The 15,664-nt window shown below is 32.3% G+C and overlaps 1 protein-coding gene across 6 annotated transcripts in view; it reads right to left on the bottom strand.

Moving 5' to 3' along the window:
• The window catches only part of LOC118183989 (uncharacterized), a 54,971-nt gene extending 40,751 nt beyond the window's left edge, over window positions 1-14,220 (bottom strand). For 2 of the 6 annotated variants that reach the window (XM_085827087.1, XM_035353622.2), the window contains exons 1-2: window positions 14,026-14,220; window positions 13,396-13,496 (exon numbers count right to left, since the gene is read on the bottom strand). In XM_085827087.1, the coding sequence (XP_085683213.1) occupies window positions 13,396-13,488 (93 nt within the window). In that variant the 5' untranslated portion in view covers window positions 13,489-13,496; window positions 14,026-14,220. The other 4 variants (XM_085827085.1, XM_035353621.2, XM_035353620.2 and 1 more) reach the window with 3 other exon arrangements.
• Window positions 14,221-15,664: the final 1,444 nt, after the last annotated feature.

Below are 15,664 nucleotides of genomic sequence, written 5' to 3'. Positions count from 1 at the left end.
TTTACAGATACCGACTTATCGAGTCAATGCCTATGTGATTTTTTTTATTGGTATTATTGCGAACAGATAAAGATTAAAGAATTATATTTTACATTTGATCTCAATTTTGCGCGTGATTATACCTATGAGAGCACTTTTTATTTAAATTTTAATGTGGGATGGTTTAATATCGTATGTTATTTTTTTAACTTGTTACATTGCCGCCAAATCTGTCAGTTGTCCCTAATGTAATAAAAAATGTACACATCAGATAATATGATTATAATTATGCATTATATAATGTTTCCTTTAAAGTAACAAAAATATATCGTATTTATATTCATTTTGAAAAAGGTAAGCATCAACTTAAGAATTTAACGAATAATTTTGACTGCATTTTATACATCATGTAGACTATATTTCCAGCTCTTTCATTTAACTGCAATTCCTGTCAATTTATTTCCAATGTATGAACATGAAATGTGTTTTAAAATACTGTGCAAGCTTAGTCACTCATTCATAATTTAATTCAGTTTTCATATCAGAATTAAAATTTATCAGACAACTGCTTTCTTAATGTGTAATTAAAATAATTTAATAATATATGTTACTGTAGTTTAATGCATTTGATTTTAATGTTTTCAGAAATTTGCTAAATCAAGCTTATTTTTATGTGACCTTGCATCAAAGGCACCCATAATAAATCTGTTTTGGCACTCACTGCCAAAAGTTTTAATGAAAAACTTAATACTGATGTAAAAGAATGAAAAAATGATATTTATTCAACGTCTTATGATATGGCAATAACTTACAGGGCTTCTTACCATTTCTTAAGTTGCACAACTTGTTTTCATAACTTCTTGTCATTTTTATGTTTTACTCCCCTGTATTATCAAATAAAGACAAAAGGTATATTTCTAATCAAATATCCTTCCTTTCATAGCACTGCTATGTACCATGATGCAATGCGTGTTGGCATTTATTATATAGTTATGAACATTACTTATTACAGTTTTATGTATTTATTATATATATTTAATTTATATCATTATGAAGTATATAATTTTCCTTAGAATACATTAACATTATATTTTTTGAGTTGTTAATAGAGCCTATAGTGTATATTTTTCTTTTGCATTAAAACGTCTTTTGAATCACTTTTTTCCTCAGTATGCATACGAAACTTATGTGACCTAAATTTTTCACGTTAATGTGATTTGTGTGAATGGAATGTATCTTTGTTATTTTCATAAAGGAATTAAAATAAAATGATTGGAGTTCTATCATTGATTACTTCGAAAACGACACAACTTCCGACCATGTGATAAACAGCAGCACACATCAAATAACCTCCGGCAACCCCCTACAAGTTCAACTGGTGTTTCAATTGAATACCAAAAATCACTTGTTTTTCAAGTGATCATCGATGTTTCAATTAGTCAATTTAGACTGACATATTGATAGAAATCACATTCACAAGGAACTGTCTAATGTTCACAGTTATACAAAATGAGTAGAAAATAAAAGTATCTTTCATAGAAAATAAAACTTCAATTAGATTACAAAATTTATGGCAGTAAAGCTCTGAAGAAGGGCTGTCTGCTAAAAAAGAAGAATGTCTTCATGAAAGAGATTTTAATGGATATTAACTTACATTCCTGTAAAATGCGAAATAAAGCATGAAAATAATAGGCCAACTGAAAAGTTCTGCAGTTTATTGATGATAAGTACAAAAGCAGTACCAAAATGTAAAAAGCCTTCACTGAATCACACAAACACCATTTTCTTCTATGACTTTCAGCCATCTCTTTAGCAGACAGAAAACTCAGCCCCCCTTTTTCACAGATATAAAGTTATCAAGGTGCTGCTTGACAATTTCCAAAGATGTAAACTCCAAGTCATTCAAAGAATTTTGAAGTGACTTACACAGATGAAAATCCGACGGGGTAAGACTTGGTGAATATAGATGGTGACACAAAACATACCATTCATACTCAATAAGTCTCTGTCTGACATTCATCAAAATGTGGACCTGAGTATTGCCACAATAAAAGACAACTTCTGGATGACTGGTCCGCTCTGTGTGTTTCATTTCAATTTCTGCTTTTAAAACTGCCATGATCAGCATTTTCCTGAATTTATTGTCAGATTTGGTGGCAACAGTTCATAACATCTAATTCTTCAGTTATCTCACTATACACAAAGTATTATTTTTTTAGAGAGCAGGCCCTCTTTTGATGTTACTAAAGGAGGTGCTTTTAGCTTCTACAGAGATTTTCAACAAAGAATCACATGCTGAAACCGGAATGTGGAGCCGGAATCAGAGTTGGGCAGATTTTGGGGTAAAAGGAGTCGGAGCTGGAGTCGTTAAAAACAACTTGACTCCGAACTCCACTTTCCGTTGGACAGTTTGAATTTGAAATGAAATTAAAATGAATTGAAAAAATTAATGACAAGCTGAGTTATTATTTTTATTTTGACTGTAAACATTAATAAATAGTTACTTTCTATTTTATTGACCTATTAATAAATATAAGGGAGGAGGATGAATGTGATATTTGCCATTAGTGATTAAACTAATTCATTTAGTTACCAATCTCGCTGATAAATTTAGGTAAGCAGCAATAGCAGCAAGAATTCCTAAAATTGATGCCATTCTTAGGAAGCGAGCAGGAAAAGGAGCAATTATTGATCAAGCAATGCGATAAGGAAGTACATATTTGATGATAGAGATTTTTAGAATTCAGAACTTTTTTAGGAGATGTAGATAACCCTAATGTTTCACTGACAGAAAGACTGTGGAATCTTGCAGAATTGGAAACTCTTATTTCTATACCATATATAGCCACAAAAAAGCTGTAATCTGAAGAACTGACAGGAGGCAAGAATGGGATGTAAAGAGGAACTAGTTTGCTAGACAATGAGATCTTGCTAGGTTTAATATATGGAAATCAGAAAAACACCGAATTTTCTTGGATGACGAACAAATTAAAAAGGCAAAGAAAGTCATCTATAAACTTTCATTAAGAATGAAATTATTCTCAGAACAATTGGAGAATTCGAATCAGGACAATCAAACTGCAGACATTGCAATTGAGTCTCTATCATCCTTTTCCATTGATGAATTAGATTTTGAGAAATATTTTTGGATAATATTGAAAAGGCTAAGGCAAAGCAAATGAAAATAAAAAATAGATCCTTTAGACATAAAAATGAAAAAATACAAACAAGATTACTACACAGCCTTTGAAGAAATAGAGAAATATGATTATGTGTGCAAGACACCTCTTTTAGAAGTAGCCCTAACAGTAGCAGCTCTTCCTTCTACTCAAGTTAGTGTGGCAAGACTCTTCTCAGCTCTGAAGTTTATCAAATCGGATCAATGGCCCTCCAACAAAGATCTTGCTGAAGCTATACTGTTTCTTAGAAATAACTAATGCCAGTTTTTTCATTTCATAATAAATTCTATTTTAAATAAATAATTTGTTACACCATCAATTTTTCTTCTGCAGCATCTATTATTACTTCTTTTATACTTTAAAAAAAAAAAAAAAAAGCTGTATCCCGTGTGTGTGTGTATATATATATATATATATACTCCTCATATACATGAGGGAGTCAGAGTCATTAAAATTCCAGGAGTCGGTCATTTTCCCTACAAACTCCACAGCCCTGGCTGAAGCTCAAACAAACATACTCTGCTCTGTTAAATAATGATGTACTTATACAGTACAAAGTCCAAACCCAGACGTCCAATATCCGGAATGATCTAAAATGAGGACCTCAAAACCGGTACCAACCAACCAAAAACTACCACTCATTCTGTATACTATTCATTTCGGCAGAAGTTTCAAGTTTAATCCGAGGTATCTATGACCTTTTGGGTTTCCATGTGGTGGGAGAACTATGGCAGAAATCCTCATTGCAGTAAGTGGCATCATTTATCTTTGCTGCACAATCTGTATATGTGTTTGCCATAGCACAAGGATTAAAAACTTGACCTTTTTCACCACGACTTATCTTATTACTTACTTCTCACCTTATTTTGCCCATACATTGACGACATCTGCTGTTGGCTCGTGTGCGCATTAATGTTTAAATATTCAGCCTCTCGCAAGATGTGCTTTCCATTTACTAAAAGTTAATTTAAACTATTAGCTGAAGTTTGTGATTCCCAAGCCTTTCAAATGATTTTCTGATGGAGTCAAAAGATGACAAAACATCACCAGACATATTTATAAACTCATATCTGTTTTCACTTTGTAAACATTACCTTATTTCACACAATGGTTTGTTCTTTTATGTATTTTAATAATACAAAATAGATTGGACAAGATTACTTAATTTAAGACAGCATGTTTTTTTGGGGGGGAGGGAGGGGAGGTGAGGTGAGCTCCATTGTAATTTAGATCTAATCCTCAGAAAAGGTATCTGAGAATCTCCCTTTCTCTACTATCAATTTCTCAAGAAGAGTTTTGGCTCTACACATTTTTAAGTGCCCCCATACTATAAGCCTGCATAAGCCATTTGCTGCAGTATGGTATAAAAATTAAGGAGTTTGAAAATAATCAGCAAAATTTCCTTAATAAACTTAAATAACAAATACTAGGTAAAATACATGTAAACTAATTATTATCATATGAAATTGCATGCAATGAACTGACAAAAATAAGTTGGCAATGTATCAGCATATGTATGCAGATCTATCTATAAGTTCGCAGTACACATAAGTATGCAGATGAAGCTATTTTTTTCCTTCTGTTTTCAAACTTATTCATTTATGCCCTTTTTATTATTATTTTATATTCTTTTCTAATTTTGACTGCCGATCGTAAATAATGATGTGAACAAGTTATGATTGTAGACATGACCCATAAACTAGAAATAAGTTGCTTCTAGCCACCACAATTTATAATATCATAATCAATCTTTACATGTACGTAACAATGTACTGCTAGATAATAACGTAATTTCTGAAAATCAATTATCACAAAAACATACATTACAGCACATAATAAATCGTCAAAATTGAACTGCTAAAGTTTCAGCACAACTTTACATTAGTACTTAAACGTAAGCTTTGAAAACAATTTTTTAGTTCTTACTTAATTCTGATAGTAAACACTGACGTAAACAGATCATGTTTACAAAATTTATTTTTAATGTGGGAACATCACACCTGTTTGTACTGCAATATATAATGTCCTGAAACATGTTGCCTGTACCCACTACAATAGATAACATCTTCAAATATGCACCTGCACAACTATGTATCAGTATCAGTAAAGGGTACAGCCTGACCCACCTAACCAAACAAGTTGGTCTCGTGGTCATAGCAGGCCACACCCATTTCAAAAAAGGAAAAAATTAAAACATAAAAACTGCACAACTATGTATATTGCAATGTATATCATGCAATGTAATCCATCTTACTTGAGCTAATTTAATGCTGAAAGGTTATGAGTGGTACTGATGCAGCCGGTGGTGGCAGTACTTATAGTGTTGGCTGGAGTTGCAATTTCCATCAAGACTTGAGGAATGATGCCAGAATATAGTTAGTTTTCTAGTTAGTGCGAGGGGCTAATAACTACTTACTTAACAAATTTACTTAGGGTGCATAGGTAAAATACAGCATAACTGATGATTTTACAAGAAATGACTTAATGCTCAAAAGAGTTATTAATAAAATTAAATTTTCAGTAAACTTCTCAGTGATTAACCGATTTTCATAGTCACAAGATTCATTTTATGCATGTTATTTTTATAAATATATTACAATCTCACTGCCTTTAGAGAACAACAAATCATTGTCATGACCATAAAGTTATGAAAATAAAAATTCTTTCAACTGTACGTTATAAACTCTTACTAGTGGGCAATCCCGCCAAATGAGTGGCCTACAGGCCTACAGCCAAAGCAATATTTATAAGTTCTATGTACTGAAAAACTGAAAATAAAATTAACTATTCATTTAATGTACTGTTATACAGTAGTTTAAAGTTGCTAGCTATGCATAAAACAAAATTTATAAGTTCTACGTACACCTGAAAAGAGAGTGCATAAAATATTTCAATATGAATTAAGTCGTTTCATTCTTTCCAAGTAACATCTAATTCTCAAATAATTTCTTTGTTGCAAAACCAGGAAACAAAAACTTTGGACACTTCAGGTTAATAATTCTGCATAAGCTGTCAAAATTTAATGTAATATAACAACTTTTTCTTAATATCAGTAACAGAATTAATGTAGCAGTAACATACTATGTCAATTATCTTAATCTAAAACAAGTAAAACTTACAAATTTTTATTAACAAACTCTATGATTTGAAAGCGAGCAGCGGCAACACTTTTTGAAATGAAGCAGATTTTTTATCTCCAGGGTGCGAGACTCTTGGCACTTGGGAAAATGTAGGAAAAAATTAGCACTTTTAGAGTTTTTATTTAATATCTCAGCTGATTAAAGTCATATGATAATAATGGTCAAAATGGCTTTGCAAATTTTTGGAATCCGTGGGTACCTAGCTTGAAATTCAATTACCCGCCGTTCCAGAGGAGATGATGTTAAAAAAAAAAAAAAAAAGGGGGGGGCAGGCAGGCAGACAGACAGACACGCACAGATTTTAACATTAAAAATAATATTTTCTGTAAGTATAGTCCTGCTTATGTTTTATGTGACCTAAGAAAAATACTTCACACAATCTGTTGCTGAATTTTGACTACACAGCATTCAGTTATTTAGAAAAAGATTTCAACAAATTATTCAAGTTCTACAGATGACTGTACCAAGCACTGATGCAATGAAACAAAAAATGGAGGGAAACTGGAAGAGTTTGTGTAGAGACAGCACCTTAAAATACAAAGGGAAAAGTGTGTATGGCTGCTTAGATCAAAGCAGAGTTATTGCAGTTTAAGGATTCTGTACCTTCCTTCCTTCTGGATAAACAAGTTTAAATGTCATTGATTATGTATGTACTGATGATGTAATATGTTCTGGGGACCCAAATGAAGTCATCAATCATTATTAAAGCCATGGCACCAGTATCACATCTACTAGCTACCCTCAACAGCACATTGAAAGAAACATTTCCAAGAAACTTCGCTTCTGGGATATTTCACTGACTGAAACAAAAATCAATTCTATGAGGAACAGACTATCGGTTTAACAAGACTGTTTCAGCAAGGAACTGTCCAATGGTAGAAGAAGGAGCATGTCGTTTCTCAGGAAAGTTTCTTCTAGCATCACTAGATGTGATAACCATATTGCATATAAAAGGTCAGATTTTAAGACTGCTTATTTCTGGATAAATAAGTTTAAACATGATTGAATATACAATGAAGGAGAAGTATGTTCTGAGGATCCAAATTAAGTCTTCATGATGACATCCTTTATTAAATCCATGGAAAACTTACAAATGAAAGAGCAGAATTGAAGAGCACCTACTTCTGGATAAATCAGTTTAAATATCACTGAATATATACTGATGATAAAGCACATTATGGAGATCCAAATGAAGTCACCATGACTGATATGTCATTAAATCCATGGACGACATTTAGCTGAAATGCCATTACAATGCATAAATTGAATGCATCACAAATGAATGTTGCAGAATATCCTGCAGGGCAAATTATAGACAGTGCAGGATTTATGTATAAGCTACACAAGCTACTATAACTTAGCCCACTTGCCACAAAATTGTCCATTTATTTCTTAAAATAATAATAATTATTTATTTAAAATAACATACGGCAGCACTGGAAAAATGTTCTTGAACAAGTTGTGGTAGTCATAATTACTATGGCAGAGTGTGGTTTACCTTTCAGAGGAGATAAGGATTCTCCTCACAATGGCAATTTCCTCGGATTACTCAAATTTATAGCAAAATCTGATCCTTTTCTAGCAAACCATTAAAAAAATTTGGAATAAAGGATCAGGTGTCACATTTTATCTTTCTAAAACAATGTATGATGAATTTATCCAAATTATGGCACATAAAGTAAGAGACTCAATCTTGGATGATTTAAGAACTGCAGGATGCTTCAATTTATCTGTAGATCCCACTCCAGACCGGTCCCATATTGATCAGCTCACTGTTATTCTGAGGTATGTTTCACCAGATCACTGGCTCCCTATTGAACATTTTCTAACTTTCCTAGAGATGGGTCACACAGGGAAAAGTATGGCTAAGATGGTCTACAACTACCTCACAAATGAGTGCAAAATAGATTTTAGTTAAGTGTCGAGGACAGTAACATGATAATGCAGCCAATATGTCTGGCAAATACAAGGGTATGCAAGAAATAATACTGAAGACTAACAAATATGCTATGTGTATTTCATGTGCTGGTCATTCCTTGAATCTTGTTGATATAGCAGCAGTTGACTGTTGTTTAGATGCAGTACTTTTCAGAAATTGCTCAAGAAATATACAATTTCTTTTCATCACCTAAACATAGATGGGCAGTACTACTGCCATTCTTCAAAGATGATTCAAAAGTTCCGAAGTCATTGTCCAAGACTAGATAGGAAGCACATTCAATGGCAACAAATGCAATACTTGATGGATATGATGGAATAATATCTGCATTGCATCAGCCACATATCAATACTACAGAGAAAGGTGAAACAAGAAATCAAGACATAAATATTCTGAATAAAATGGAGGAGTTTGAATTTATGGTAATGTTATATTTGTGGAGTTACTTGCTGGATGGATTTCACAAGATTAGTCAATCATTGCAAGACCCACCCCCCAAAAAGTCTAGATGTATGCAGTAAAATGTATGCTTCACTTTCGGATTTTGTTAACCGTCCCATGGATATGTTCAATTATTTTGAAGAAAAAGCAAAGGAAAAATTGCCTGATGTTGATTACAAGAAAAGCAGATACAGAAGAAGGCATATCAATGGTGATCAAGATGATGCTTTACAGCTTTGTTAAGCCAAGTTCAGAATCAAAACATTTATACTTGTGATGGATGCATTAGAGACAAGTCTAGCACAGAGGGCCTCTGTACACAATGATGTTACAAAAACAGTTTTCATTCTTAAGAAAATTAGAAGCTACAAAAGAAGAGATTCGTGAAGGAGTTGATGCTTTATGCCAAATATATCCTGAAGATTGGACATGAATCTTGTAGAAGTCAAGCATTTTCATCAGAATGTTAAACATAGTCAAGCATATGCCTAACATACTGATAATACAAGTGATGCTGATACATCAATATCCATATAGGGTAATGTTTAATGATCATGTCCAAACAGCATTTCTTAATGCAGAAGCAATTTTGAGATTATTTCTTAATATGATGGTAGTAAATTGCTCTGGATGAAAATCTTTTTCTCAGCTGAAGAGGATAAAAAATTAATTTAGAATGACTCAAGATAAATTATGTTCCCTAAGCCTCGTGTGCATATAAAGTGAAAACTACGCAGTTTATCATTTGATGATGTCATCAGTGACTTTGCTCGGCAAAGGCAAGAAAGAAAATATTTTATTAATGAATTATATTAAATTCCTTAACCCGTATAACAAGTTTCAAGAGATTAGATAATAAGCCTTTCTAAATTGTGCCTTTTAAAAGGACTTTTGTTTCTTTTTACCAAAGTTTGCAATTTTAAGCTTGCTATGAATAAAAAATGATTTTAAGTTAAGGAATTATTATTTCACTACTTATATACTTCTTAATTGCATTTCAGTTTAACCCTCTAGGTATCCGAAAATCACACTTGGCACCGACATATAATATTTTGACTTATAAAGGGCCCCATATCTCAAATAGCTTAGTGCCTTATTAAGTCTAAATCCAACCTTGATTATAGATGAAAAAGGCATGTGCAGCATGAGTGTCACAATCATTTGTTTATCAATCAAAAACACAACCAAAAGAAGATTTTAAAATAGCATTAGGTGATATGTTACTGCAATGCGCATGACATTTCACACTGATTTGTTACTATTGAAGTAACACGGATCCACCATACCATAACTCAATCGAAACAGTGGACAGTGAGTTATTAAATTACATGAAAGAAAATAACTTTTGTCAGCTAAGAAGAAAGGCTCTGCTTTTAGAAATTTCCTATCACAGTCAATTACAATGAAAGCTATCAGATCTCCTTGTGACAATCACTATAAGACTTCAAAGAGTAGAGGAATAGAAAGCTAAAAAAGAAAGAACAAAGCTCTTGTTGACAGCATGCCAGTTAAGTTCCATTTTTATTTTAGGGGAGAATGGGATATTTATCTTCCCATGTTTACAGTGAGTTTAATTTTCATCATTTCCTAACTTTTTGAAAAAAAAAATTACCTTAGAATTTTACAGCTAGTTCTTTGTAGAAAGTAGGTTTTAGGAAAACTTTCAAAACTACAGTTGAAAGAAATCTGTTCAAAGAGTTAGCTTTCGATTGAGCCAATCCTTCTGATCTTGCTCCTTGTTCAGTTCTTCTCGCTATTTGCTTAAACCTATTTTTAATCGGTCCTGACTTTACTGTTTGCCCAATTCTTTCCACTCTTTGCTTCATCTCTACTAATCGCTCTTGACTCAACCCTCATTATGGAACTTTTTCATCAACCTTCCTGTTAGTGAGCGGAAAGTTATAAAAAAGAAGTGATTCATTTCAGTGAGCAAATTGTTCTGATATGATTCCACAAAAGAGCTGTTTTGTGCAGTAACACTCCAATGACAATTATGCCATAACAACATGACATTCTTGTTTACACTGCGACACCTTAAGGCCTTTAATGCAAGATGCCATGACAATTCACACAAATCCTTTATTACAGTAAGTTATAAATTTACAGATGCCTCAATGACATTTGTATCTTGAATTTACATACTGTGTTAATACTTTAAGGAAGGGATAATACTTCAGCAACTCACTCACGATTTTAAAAAAAAAAAAAAAAAAAACTAATTAACCTTCAGCGCATTTTTATTTGATCACGGGTATACAACTTATAACTAACAGTCAAGCTGCTAACTATACAAGCAATGTTAGATAGTACTCTTAGCTGTGTTAGATAGTATATGATACACCAGCCATGCCAGATGCAAATTTGCCAAATAGCTTAGAATCCAAGAAAGATTTTGTAATAAATGGCTTGTGTTAAAGAGTCCAAGAAATGAATTAGCTGAGCAAGTGATTAATTATACAAGTCATGTAGATATATAATACGTAAGCAGTGTCACTTTACTATGCCATCTTTAACATTATTTACAATGATACTCCCAGCTCAAATCTAAATTTTTATTTTCAAGTCTCCAACTAAACTCTCCTGAAAAAAGCAATTTGAATCAAAACACGAGCAGTTTAATCCTAGTTTATGGAACACATGGGATTTGGCAACATTATTATGTGCAGTAAACGTGGTATTTATGATGAGCAGTAAAGGAGTCATTTTTGGCGCTGGCAACAATTTTAAAAAATCACACAAAGGCGGTAACCGTATACTAGGATTTTAGCACAGGAGCTAAGCATATAAGATTTAGCATTCATTGTTCACCTGCATTTAAAATTTTATTGCCCTTCATCTTTGATCTCACCAATAGTCAAGTGATAAAGATGGCTAAATGCTGGTAGTTTAATAAGGGTCTAAACCCTGGCACAGGAGCTAACTGACTGGTCGGTTTTTGATATATGAGTTAGAGTAGATTTTAAGGTACTCCTTATATTATGGCAAAGTTGTCATTTCATTTATGGTAGCCTGAGCAGTTGAATGTTATGAAAACCCTATTGTGACGTAATCGGGTGCATGATTCTGGGAAATTTTGAATCATGAGATGTTTTGTAAGTGCTTTTGTGGTGTGTGTTGGTTTTATTGTTTAGACGGTACAATGGCTGAACATAGTAAGATTAATTTTAAGTTTCTGTACAATTTGGAATGAAAGGGAAAAAGAGTGTTAATTGACTGGTGTGTAAATGAAGGTTCACTTAGTAGCCATTATAAATGTCCTGTATGTAAGAAGGGTATGCGTCTAATCAACCATAAAAACCATTTAGATGGGTTTGAATGGGTTTGTAAGAAGAACAGTTCAGATGTGGTGACGCCGATATACGGATTCGAGTTCAGATAATTTTAGAAAGTTTTTGGATGCTGTTAAGGAATTTTGTGTGCCACAGACTAAAGACAAAGGAACTTCTAAATAGGCTAAGTCGATATTTGCTTTTTGTAGTGCTTAAATGCATAACATTTTTTTCCTTTTTTATGTTATTTTATTGTTTGGTTTAAAATGTAGTTTATTGAGATTATGTATTTTTTGTTTACCTGTATTATAGAATTGAGTGCTCCTTTGACTTTTTAAGTGAAAATATATTGATGTGTACATGGAGAAAGAGAAGGAAGTGCACGATGCAAGTTTGTGCAACTCTTGGATTTTTTAAAGTGAAAATAGGTCAACATGTACATGGATAAAGTCAAGGCAGTGCGCAATGCCATTTTTGTGCATTTCAGGGATTTTTTTAAAGTGAAAATAGGTCGATGTGTACATGGATACCGAGTTTGTGCAATTCTTCATCTTGTTATTTTGGCCTTGTGTAGTGGCGATTTTTGGTGCAAAAATTGCCGTTATGCAAGCCAAAATAATAAGTCAAAGAATTGAACAAAGTCGGTACCCATGTACTGCCAAAAATCACCAAGGGGTACCCTAAAATATACTTTTTACCATATATGTAATGTGAATAATAAATAGACAGTTTCCCTTAGAGCTTTCAGTACTGTTCTGTTATCGGAATCAGATTTAGAAATGTTTGTATGTATGCAAATATGGTTGGAATGCCGGAATGTTACAAAGTGTTAGAGAGCTATCTATCTAAAGGGGAGGATGCTTTCAGAGGGATTTTCTAAGGCAAATAGGTTTGTATTGAAATTACACGAGGAAAACTGCAAAAACTAATACAGCCGCCAACCTGTTTGCCTGGGATCACACTTCCAGTATTCAGTGGTCTTCACTACTCAATTACTAGCGAGGCAATTTTATCTAAGGTCTTCATATCAAAAAATTTAAAAGAGATTAGAAATGCAAAAATTTATGTACTTATAATAAATGATAGTCTATTATTTACATACTAAAACAAATTTAAACATTAAAAGTTTATAAAAACTATCAGCAATATACCATAAAATAAGTTAACCCAAGAGACTATTAATAATGATTAATCATAAAGCACTTTACTGCACAGTTATGCGAAATATTTTATATTCTTGTAAAGAAAGCTACATATCAAGAAATCTACAGACTAACATTTAAATTATTACAGAAAATTAAGATAATAAAACAGTTTACAAAGCAAGCTAACAAGACAATCAATACAGATTTCAAAGCTGAATAAAAGGTATTTCACATAATGGTTAAACACATACAGTGAAATTATATTAAAGATAGCACATTACTGAATACAAAGAAAATACATACCACTGATTGGCCATTGATTGTACAAATTATACTTCCTGTGCTTTTACAAAGTATACTAGTAGTTCCATCTTGGTTTTCTTGAATTCTAAACATATCTTTTTCTAAGAGAAAGAAATTTTCTTCAGAATTTTACTGAAGACTTTTGAAAACTTTACATATTTGAAAACATATAAAGGATAGCTTTAAAATGCCTCATACGTACAGAAAAGAAATCATCATTTCATTTGTAGCAAGACTTTTATACTTTTGATGTTATCAAGAAAATGCATCAAATGATAATAAATGAGCAATTTTGCACATAAAAAGCAAATAATTACGTTATGAAATCATACTATATTACTGATACTATTACTGTACCTAAGTTCAAATAACCATTAGAATCAATTTTCAGTTATCGAAAGTGAAAACAAATTTAAAATCTACAATACATTTAAAAATCTCAAATTCAAAGTGATCACAAACTTCTTCAAAACACCATTATTATTTCAAAAAGTATATGCTTCAGTGTTTTATCCACTGTCTGAAACCAAACAAGCTGAAATAACGCGTGATACTAAACAAACAGTAAGGATTTCGAATAAGTATACATTGGAAGGAAGAATTTCTTTCATTATCCAAAAAAACAATTACATTTAAACCTGGAACTAGTAGTACGCGTTCGTTACAGTTGTCCAATTCCAAAGATCCGATTTTGTATATAAAACGGAAATGACGTCAAATATATTAACCTAAATTTTTATTGCTACCTTGCATTAGAGAAATGTTATTGTAATAGAATTTTAAGAAATAAGCTCATACATACAGATATAAAATTTAAACAAAAAATATATTTCCAAAATCACAATTAAAAAAAATATTTTTTTTTTTTTTTTAAATTCTATGTCCGCCACAGTTAAGAGTTTGCATTCTATTTAATGATTTAAAAAGTTTCATATTTTTACACTGTCATAAATATAAATATTTATACATTTTTGAAAAGTAAGAAAAACATACTTCTTAGAAATTCAAACAATACATATCTGACGAATTTAACTTAATTATTAATATTCAGAACCGTTTTGCGCTGATGGTCTACAGATTGGATACAGCTACAGTAACGGTGGCTTAAGCAAAGAACCTCTATTCTTTGGCTTAAGTACCCGCAGAAGAAGAGAAAACGAAATTTAGATTGCAATTTTATGAATAAACTAAAGTTTAAAATAAATTACGGAAAAGTTATCTTCGAAAACTGGATTTGATAAGGAAAAAAATACACTAAGCTTTGTATTCTAATCATTGAAGAACGAGCCCTCGGAATATTTAAAATGGAATTTCAAAGACAAAATATTTCACTATATTTTTCATTGAAAACAAAGTACCTTGATATTATGTTCTCACTAATATTAATTAGCAAAACAGTATGCGTATTACAATACGTGTACAATTATTTTTGTGTGACATTTATACGCGAAATAATCGTTATCGTTCAAATATTTGCCTCCTCCCCTCCATAATGGCTGGGTGTAGCCGTCCGACGTTGAATGGTTAGTTGACCCCACCAAGTATAATGACTCCGTGGGTGACCCACATGGGAAATGGCAGATGCCCGTCTAGTTGCGTAGAGATACTTTTTGTAATATCTGCGCATCCCGACCTGTTATCAGAAAAGGTGACATCAGGGAGGGTGACTTCTTTACCTGGATGAACATGGAATGGCAAGAGAAAGTTATTTTATTATTTTAATTGGTGCTAAGTTGGTAGAGGGCGCATGGTTTTTTGGCGCGGTTTTTAAAATCGCCCACCATATTGAAAAAGGTTCTTTAAACATAGCAAAATATTCTAAACTTTAAAAATATGCGATATGGTTGTAAATAATGTATTAACTTTTCGTTGAAAACATCGTTTTTCAAGATGGCAGCCGAATGTAAATAAATACATTTACTAAGAAATATCAAATATATCAAAGTAAGGTTAAATTATTACTTTTATAGCAAAGAAATGAAATAAAAACACCGCTTTAAAAACATAGCGCCAACGTTTAATAAGATTAAAATAGTACTTGAAATATTTCACAATAGAGTAATTGGTAAAATCCTATTATACGGTACGGCGTTGTCGCGATTTTGAAAACTGTCGCCAACAGCAAAGTGACCCTTTTACTGCTCATCCCGTATATACCAAATACTCACTAGGATTAAACTAAGTAATTTTATATACAAGGTCTTTAATCAGGACGTCCATAATCCGGAATGATCTATAATCCGGATCTCAAAGCTACAAACTTTCTGCG

Source organism: Stegodyphus dumicola, chromosome 11 (assembly GCF_044657685.1).
Source record: "Stegodyphus dumicola isolate Sdum_Otavi_A_Nest chromosome 11, ASM4465768v1".
Classification (NCBI taxonomy): domain Eukaryota; kingdom Metazoa; phylum Arthropoda; class Arachnida; order Araneae; family Eresidae; genus Stegodyphus; species Stegodyphus dumicola.
The sequence above is the reverse complement of the archived record's forward strand: the minus strand, read 5'-3'. Positions and strand labels throughout refer to the sequence as shown.